Source organism: Pararge aegeria, chromosome 22 (genome assembly GCF_905163445.1).
Source record: "Pararge aegeria chromosome 22, ilParAegt1.1, whole genome shotgun sequence".
NCBI classification, from domain to species: Eukaryota; Metazoa; Arthropoda; class Insecta; order Lepidoptera; family Nymphalidae; genus Pararge; species Pararge aegeria.
In genome coordinates this window covers 10947864-10957402 of record NC_053201.1, presented here as the reverse complement: position 1 = coordinate 10957402, position 9539 = coordinate 10947864, and the positions used below count along the sequence as shown (strand labels likewise).

At 34.5% G+C, this 9539-nt stretch overlaps 1 protein-coding gene across 1 annotated transcript; it reads right to left on the bottom strand.

Annotated features, from left to right (window-relative positions):
* Nucleotides 1-249: 249 nt before the first annotated feature.
* Nucleotides 250-5630, bottom strand: LOC120633694 (odorant receptor 46a-like). Its single transcript, XM_039904012.1, has 5 exons — nt 4840-5630; nt 2890-2989; nt 2079-2183; nt 865-1020; nt 250-303 (listed from the first exon to the last, which is right to left on the bottom strand). The coding sequence occupies exons 1-5, from the start codon at nt 5628-5630 to the stop codon at nt 250-252; spliced, it is 1206 nt and encodes a 401-aa protein (XP_039759946.1).
* Nucleotides 5631-9539: the final 3909 nt, after the last annotated feature.

Sequence of the window (9539 nt, the reverse complement as noted above, 5' to 3'; positions counted from 1 at the left end):
AGTTTAACTTATATCTAAGTTTTACTTATACATGTATTACTTATAAGTACATAGTGAACTAAAATTAATAGAGAACCGATGAACGCTGAGTCCCAAGATGCCAGGCAGATGGTCTCCCAACAGAAAACTTATGTCCTAACATTTAATAAGTTATAGGATACAAGTGTTGCGTTTGGTAATTCTACAAAAGGCTTATGGACTTTCAGTGGTTGATGATAATCCAAATAAAGAAGTGTATACACCAAATAATTATTCCTCCCTGTTATTCAGCAATGTGTAGTAACTATAAGATCCTTTTAGTATCTAAAAAGAAATTAAAAGATTCTTCAAATAAATAGGTCAAAGCATACGTTCTCTTAAATACAATGGCGATAAAATCTTTGGCAGTGTTATTCCTTTTAAATACAATGATAAATAAATAAAAAAATATACTACTACAATACACACCTTGTGTTGTGTTGTACTAAGATGATTGATAAATATTTTTATGATCAATATACCTACATAGATACTTATAATATACAGATAAACACCCAGACACTGAAAAACATTCACGTTCATCACACAAACATTTCCCAGTGGTGGGAATCGAACCCAGAGCGTTGGACTCAGAGAAGCACCGAGTCCAACGCTCGCTGCTTATTGTGATAATCGGGTGTCTATACGGGTGATAGATAGATAGATATATATTATATCGTTGATAGCTTTGGCCTTAAAAGTATTAGAATTAGGAAACGGTACCGGTTCGGCTTTAGCCACACCTGATAACGACCGAATCAAAGTCGTTCTACCAAGCGATTAAGTTTGGTTCTTCAATGTCGTCCTAAAACCGACTTAGAACCCTATTCCTGTGGTAACACTTACAGCAATAAAGGTAGCAACAGTGAGCATAGTAAAGGGCCCAGCCGTGAACACAATTCTCCTGCTTAGCTGTCCGCCGAGCAACGCAACACAGCGGCGCACGCGCAACCCTTGCGACCACCATGCGCTGGAGTACACCCCTTCGTCCACACCTAGGCTCTGTTAAAACAGTTAATACATACAGATGAATCGATCCTCAAGTAAAATAAGGAGTTCTAATAGAGAGAGTAATCTTAGACAAAAGTAATGAGACATTTAAACAGAAAGTAATTGGGGAAAGAGATGATTGCTATCCACATGGGTGTATTTTGTGATTTTTCTAAAGACGAAATACGGATTACGAAAGCATTGTTTGAAATAAAAATTTTAGGAAATTGCAATTTGTAACTCAAGTTCGTTTGGAAAGGACTCCCAGTGAATGCGGGAATTATCTCGACAGTAAAACTTAGATCCCTATTCGAGATTCAGCTATACGTGCAAAGCGTGACTATTCGTATTCACACCACTCCTTTGTTTAATACAAGACCTAAAGGTAAAGTACGAGTACGAGTATTTTACCTTTAGATAACGGAGTACATTTATGAAGTTAATCGGGGTTGTAACGTTGTTCAATTGTGATTTGAATTAAATAACATCTCTCATTGGACGAGCTATATCTGTAACTTGTATAAAAATCCGCAGAGTTTTCACTGGCAACAGAAACTCTTCAGTCTCTGTCGTCTTCGACGCTACTTAGCCGCTCGCTTTATCGGAGATTTAAGACAAGACCCACCCTACGTTTTTTGTTTTTTTTTAAATAAATTAATAAATACACTCCTACAATACACATCGCCAGCTAGCTCCAAAGTAAGCGTAGCTTGTGTTATGGGTACTAAGATGACTGCTGAATATTTAAATGACATAAATACTTAAAATATTCATATAAATATCCAGACACAGAAAAACATTCATGTTCATCACATAAACATTTTCCAGTTGTGGGAATTGAACCCACGGCCTTGGACTCAGTTAGCAGGGTAGCAGCCCATTGCGCCAATTGGCCGTCGAATTTGGGAGTTTCTCATAGAACCCTCGTTATGCTTGGGGTTTATTCCGGCACCCATGACTAAAGAATTCCATTACGCCCATGTTGAACAATCCACCATAAAAACTTAACATTTATGGTTTAACGCACCTTAGTTTGAGAAGACGTGTGTTAGTAATAAATAATGACTTACCTTATATAAGACTTCATTGCTGTGCCAGCAATACAGAAACAGTTGAGCTACGAGTGCCACCAGGTATTCTGCTATCCAAACTTGCTGCATGGTGGTTATGCCTTCCTGAAAATATCAGACTTATTAGTAGTAAAAACAACATCTTAATCATATAAGGTATACCGATAATTTATTTAACTTTATCACTTATAAATTTTCCATTCCAGCTAGGAGGTCCAATTTTTAAAACATCGAATCCAACTCGGAAGGGCAGCGTTCGCGAAATTTCAAGACATCTTTTCATCCAAAATCCCTCGGTGCCTGAAGACCAAAGTCTTGGAACAGTGCGGGTTTCCAGTGATGACTTACGGATCCGAAACGTGGTTGCTTACTATGGGTCTCATAAGGAGGCTCAAAATAACTCTGCGGGTGATGGAGAGAGCAATATTGGGAGTATCTCTACCTGATGTCCAGCAGTGGAATTCAATCGGTTACAGTGATGATGATGACTTATAAGTCTAATAAAATAGGTGATAATACCATATAATAAACGTGTGAAGCGCTGATAGCGGCTAAGGTGTCCCTTTCGGGGGCACCAAGTTTGATCTCTGGCACGATCCTTTAACTTTTCAGAGTAATGTTCGTTTTAAGCAAATTAATATCATTTGATTCAACGGTTAAAGAAAACATCATGAGGGTCATCAACCCCATGCGGATTTTCCATAGTGTTTCCAGGGGCGTGTAAAGTCTACCAATCTGCACTTGCTCATTGTAGTTGACGAAGGCCTAAGTAATTAGCAAAAAAACAATCCGCAATGTAATACAATCTTACCGTTGTTAACTGAACTGCGCTGGCGCATATCATAAGCGAGCAAATGATAACGTACAAAAACAATACCGGAGACAACAGGAAATTTAAAATTTTAGAATATCTGAAAATGAAACAAAGTATGAATAAAAATTGTACAAAAAGTATACTAAAATAAGGAAAGATGTTCATTAAACTTAATTATACAATATCTATGTACTTGGTTATCTTGATCCTTTATTAGTTTTTTTGAGTTGTTTGTATATTTATTGAGTAGATAGTAAGGAGCGCAAAATCTTGCGTCTCGCGGTAAAGGAAAACACCGTGAGACAAACGGCATGCCTCAGAGTTCTCTATTATATGTCAGGTATTTAAAGGCTACCAATTGACTTAGACTAAGACTTAGGTCTTAGTCCAACACGCTACGGGTCTCCTCTCATTCTGAGAGGTATCTGACAGGCACGGGTCAGCCATGCCCGTGTAATTGGCTGGTAACCAATGAGTTGCTAATGCTATATAGGTTAATGCTTAGAGTTTCTTAAAACGATGAAGCATAAAAAGTGAAACTGTGTTTATTCAATTTATTTGAGTGGTTTAAATACAATATTCATTCAGAATACAACAAAGTATTTAGAGATTAATCACAAATCTTTTTTTGAATATACAGACTGAGACCAGAATTTGGCTATAGTCAATCCTGATCATTGTCAATCCATTACAGACTAAAGCAGATAGTGTTTGCCAAGAATATACCTTTTTAATATTAACGTGATGGTATCTACAGTATAGGAAGTGGGGAACGGATGCCGGAAAGGCATTTTATCTTCGAGGTGCGTATCGGAAAGAAGAAAGCGAAGAGCTACATACCTACGTATACATGGAATACCATCAACGTAACGTTGTAGATAATTAAGATGCCACCCGGTTCGATACCAGAAAGCCAAAGGAGGAACTAATTGGAATAGTTCATGAACAATCTCGGTAATATAATATCTTGTAGAATACCAAGAGGTTAGTTACAAACTATACAATTGATGAATTTAATGCCTTAAATGCCAATGACAGGGTTGCCTGGGAGCAGCTGGCTCTACATTCATGTGCTACAAAACAGAATAATGAATGTTAAATTATTAAATTTTGAGGTTGGAAAAGAGCAACTATTATGTGTATTACCGGCTCCTGAAAAAATCTGATGATAATGCCACTACAAACATAGAAGCGTACCATTCCCAAGTACCTACCTAAATTAAGTAAATTTTTAATTTAAATTAAGATTCACTCAAACACTTTTCACTTGCAGACCAGTTGACCATGCGACGTACCACTTGATTTGTGCCTTCGTGTCTAGTATGTAGATAGCAAACACGTACGTTTTTATTTAAAGGGTAATATCACAGTCACTTTAAGCTTACATCTCGCATTGACAACGTAATGTCGATTCGCCTTTACGAGAAGGTTCGAGGAAGCAGCTAGATTTTTATTGCAAAAAGAGAACCATTTCGTAATATTTATCAACTACACGTGCATTTCTTTTTAACCTTTAGATTATAAAAATGTTGGTTGAAATTCTGTTACTCATTGATATCTTATTTAAACATAATAGTGAGGTCTAAAAGTAGTGTACGCGTATGTCCTTGAAAAAAAACAGGGTGTCATCAAAATTAAAAACAATTCATATGGTATACATAATTGACAAGAATTGTGCAGTCATAAAGACACATATTAAGAATTCTAAGAAGTTAACATTTGATTGATTTTTATCATAATTATCTGTTCGTTTGTCAACAACACGAGATTCAAAATTCCAGTAGTGATCATTTAGGTGAATAAACTGCTATATTTCAGCTTATCTAGCTTCCATCTTTAACAACTTCGTCACTTACCATCAGGATAAGTCAATTACTTGTGAAATATAACTATTAGACCTATTTTAAAATTATAAAAAAACAATAAATAAATAATTTAAAATCTTACTTGACAAGTAAAACATGATGTTGATGACAATCTCTAATCCTCTTTACAGCCACGCGATAACTTATATCCTCATTACCATCTCCAAATAAGCTAGAGCACTTTAGTTTCAATAGATCTAATTGTCCGGCAAAAAACGTCATCAGCACAACTGCATTAGAATCATAATTAGCGACAATACCACCTCCGTAGAAGCATATCGAAGATTGAACGAGCGCCATTGTCCAATAACCAGCACCTTGGGTTTTGTCAAAAGGCGCCCAAGAACTCAAAATTTCAGGATACAAAACGGTTGCGTTAATTAACAGTTTACGACTCTGACTAGTAGATAAATATCCACCGTATGGTGCTAAAATAACTGTTAGGACCGTAGCTGCGACTAAGCCCCAGTAAAAATAGGTCACTTTTCTAGAATACTTAGTATACCCCTGGATTATCTTATTAGCCTTAAGCTCTCTGGCTCTCAGTTGGCGTTTTTCTGTAGAAGATACATAAAATACTAAACTTCTCCAATACTCTTGCCACATGATGAAAGTTCCAGCTTTTATAACGCATACAGTACTCAACATTGTCACAGAAAGGTTTCTCATGGCCATATCCATATTGGATCTGATAAACCAAAGTTCTACATACTGACTCAGAACAAAGAGTATAGCTATGAGATGAACAATGTTATAAATTATACGATTTATTCCTTGTTTAGGTTGCCACATCCCCCATCTTTGCAAACCCCATAAAGTCGGACCAAGTAAAGGATTTCCAGGATCTTCCAGATTTAATAAAAATTTCGACATGTTTCCGGAACGCACGTAACAAGGTGTCTGAATATCGTTTCGTAAATGAAGTGGTCTTTTCACTGTTATTCATTTATGAGCGTGAGTGAAGTAAAAGTATGCCATACGGCTTTACTTGTTGTGTTTAATTTAAGAAAAGTATCGTTTATTTCAATTAGTTTATGCCTGTGTGTTTATAATTACTATATGTCTGGGTTCAGAAATAGTTTCAATGTGACAATAATCTACTGTATGTAATGTAGGGGCTTACTACCATTATTTCCATACAAACTGTAATTTTAAATAATGCCACTTGCAGTTTTATTTCTGTATGACGGTTAATTTGACAAATGTGGACATGAAAAAAAAACGGTTCCATGTGATTTGCAAACAACCGTTATAATGCGGAAGAAGAGCGCGGGCAACAGCTAGCACAGAATAAGGAAAACAAACAAACATATTGTTTATAAACCGTGTATATTGTAATAGGTTTTGTTTTATTTCAATTCACGGCGAAATTACACCAGGGAGAATCAAAACATGGGCGGACAGACGTCCCCAATACTTCAGTTTAAATAACACATATCGTGTTTTGGATTTTAAAAGGTATATTTTATAAAATACGTAATCTGTTATTTTGTTTCGATAGCAAATTACTTGTTTCTTTCGGATTTTGATTGATAACAAAATAATAGTAAGGTAAGTTAAAAATTGTAGAAGCAATTTAACGTTCTCGTTGGTTTAGTGGTTCGCATGTTCGACTACGTAGATCTTGATCGTACTCGTGATATTTGTTTCAATTCCCGAATTGGATAAAAAATTGTGTTGTATCTTAATATTAGAACTTAGGAATAAAATTAAATCCCAAATATTATAATAATAAATATATAGTTATAGTTTTCGTTTCATGTGAGAATCTACATGAATTTTAAAAGTGAGACCTAACTATTTCTTGTATTCGATTGGTTATAAGTGTTATTTCAACATAAGTTTATTTAAGGACAAGTACATCCTGCTCATACATTTATTAAATATTTCAAATCATCAACATTTTTCTTTTATTCTACTGCAAGTTAGCAACTGACTTGCAATCTCATCTGGTGGTAAGTAATGATGCAGTCTAAGATGGTAACGGGATAGCCTGTTATGGTAATCATACTAATCCCTATCGGTTTCTAAGCGACATCGCACCGGAACACTAAATCGCTTAGCGGCACGTCTTTGTCGGTAGGGTCGTAACTAGCCACGGCCAAAACCCCCCACCAGGCAAAAATCATCAACATAATCATCGGGTGCCATCTCCTTTAAATTGAAGTAAGGCGGTCAACAATCGAAAGGCCTTCCTATTTTATATGCCAACATTTAATATGATGTAATAATATATTGAATAGGAAATATATTAAATAATTTCCGGATATTAGCCAATACGACCAAGGGTCTAAAAAAATTATTTTCAAGTTTCCTTGTACGATGTTTAAAATGTCCAGCAATTTTTATCCGTCGCGCAATTCAATTAAGGAAATTTTTGGACCATTAAATAACGTTTTATAGAAAAATGCCCTACCATAAAATGAAAATGCAAAATAATAATGACGTTAGTGTCTGTTGAATGTGGTTCGTATAACATTGACTCACGAGATTAAAAATCTATAGATCTGAGGAATCCCGCAGTCATTGAGATTGCGTCCATAACAAAGGCTTCGTTTCGCCTTGCCAGTCTCATTATCTTGCAGTCGTGATTACTTCTAGATTAAATATAGCAGATAGATACTAGCTTACTATAATCGATTTGTTAGCTAGACATGAAGTTAAGAAGAAGAGTTAGGGTGTACACAAAATAATACTTAAATAATAAAGATAAATTACAAAATAAATATATAAAATAAAATATTTAATAAGTATCACTTTTTGTTAGAGTGAACTACTATAAAACTACTGTCATTAACTTCCTTGAAATATATCCATCTTTCAACTGATTGTGTAACAGCGGAGTCACAATAGATTGCACTGACCGACTTGACACCAGAGACCAAGCAAACTGGACCCGCGATTTTTGATAGTGTAGTGACTGAAATTTTTAGATTTTATATCTAAGTTTAGATATCTTTATATTACAAAGTACACCGATAACGGAAGAGACGTAAGGTCACAGAGTCCAGGTCGCTAGCTTGAGTGACAGCCCGTTTAACAACACAATCTCAAGGTCAATAGCTTAGGCTAGTATCGTTCAAGTGATATCGTTAAACATTTTAGGGCAAAAGGAATGTCCAATAACTTCACATAAAGCCTTAAGAGGTATTTCATTGTTTTCTTAATTAGGTTGATTGGCGCAGACGGCATTCCCAAAACTGGAATACGTTTGTGTGATGAACGTGAATGTTTTTCAGAGTCTAGGTGTTTATATGTATATTGAAAGTATTTATGTATATTATTTATAAAAAATATTCATCAGGCATGTTAGTACTCATAACACAAGCTAAGCTTACGACGTATTTTGGGGCTAGGTGGCGATGTGTGTTTTGCCGTAGTATATTTAAATATTTAGCAGCTTTTTCGTTATTGAATTAAATAAAGAAAACAACTCTACGTCTTCTTTAATGTTTTGAGAATACGTTGATCAGTTAAAACGATTTAACTTAAGTGTTTTAAGTTATTGTCAAAAAGGGAAAGATTATGGGTTCTACGTGGTTTTGTTATTTGTTTATCTTTTAACGTTTTAGATTAAATCTATTTTGATTCGATAGAATCTATTCTGGCTATTGAAACTTAATGAGGATAATGTTCCAATTTCCTTATCGGATAAAGGTTTGAATCGTCTTATAATCATTTAATTTCTTCAAAGTGCATAAAGCATTGAAACATGTTTGTTTTTCTTATTTAAATATTAAGGTTTGGTTTTTGTTACACTGTATTTTTTTTTATCCATAGAACATTTTACGTAAACATCATATCCCTTTAGTAGGTGGCTAAACTACTTAAGAGCATCTTTAATAATTCGCGTGGAAAATTACTCGAGATTTCAAGCACCTTCATAAAAGGAAAATATAAGATAAGAGGGTCTTAAAGGACACCCTAACTGTTTATTTTCATTCTTACATTTTTGAACTTCCAAAAGCTGTATTAATTTAAGTTTTTCATTTAAATAAAAATTCTATAACATAATATTAAAGAGTTAAACAATTTGTTTGTTTGAATACGCTAACCTTAGGGCTTTTTAAGCAACACATCTACAATGTGAAGTTGTTGTAATCAAAGAAAATAATACAAGTAATAAAAAACGTTTATACCAAGCATGCTGTTTAAAATCCCAATTATTTTTCCCGTCTCAACAGTTAAAACGATTCAAACAACTGATGATTTAACTTTTGCGAAAGAATGTTTGAAATCTCAATTTCGCTGGAAACCTTTTCTGAAATACTTCCACTGAAAATTCAAAAGAATGTTAAATTATTGTTAACGATAAAACATGCCCTAAAGGCCTTCGTAAAATACGTAATTGATGAAATATCAAAAAATACTTTTCGTTTATATCTAACCATAAAAGAATTTACCTAGAAAATATAACAAGAACATAAAACAAAGTCGCTACCCACTGTCTGTCCGTTTATATGTATAGAAATTTAAAACTACGCAACGGATTTTAAAACGTTTTCTTTTAGTAGATAAATTGGTTCAAGAGGAAGAGGTTTATATGTATAGGACATGCATAATATAATAAGAAACACCGATAGAGGTTACTAATTTGATGTCGTTGCAAACGCTGGGTGAACAGTATGAGATAGATCAAAATTAAATCTTAAAAGTCTACAAAAAAGTCTTGGATTGCATATGTCCATCTCCAAAGGATAACCCTTAGTAACCATTTTCATCTTTAACTTTAATACCTAATAAAGCAATAAGATCATTGAGTGTTCAAATAAAAGAAGGTAA

Bases quoted from the DNA above. Each gene is read 5' to 3' on its own strand.
- LOC120633694 (XM_039904012.1), bottom strand. From the start codon at position 5,630: ATGTCGAAATTTTTATTAAATCTGGAAGATCCTGGAAATCCTTTACTT. The intron at 1,021-2,078 runs GTAAGTCATTAT...CTGTTTTAACAG, and splicing joins GCAATGAAGTCTTATATAAG to AGCCTAGGTGTGGACGAAGG. The intron at 304-864 runs GTAAGTGTTACC...ATTTCTTTTTAG, and splicing joins CTGTTGCTACCTTTATTGCT to ATACTAAAAGGATCTTATAG.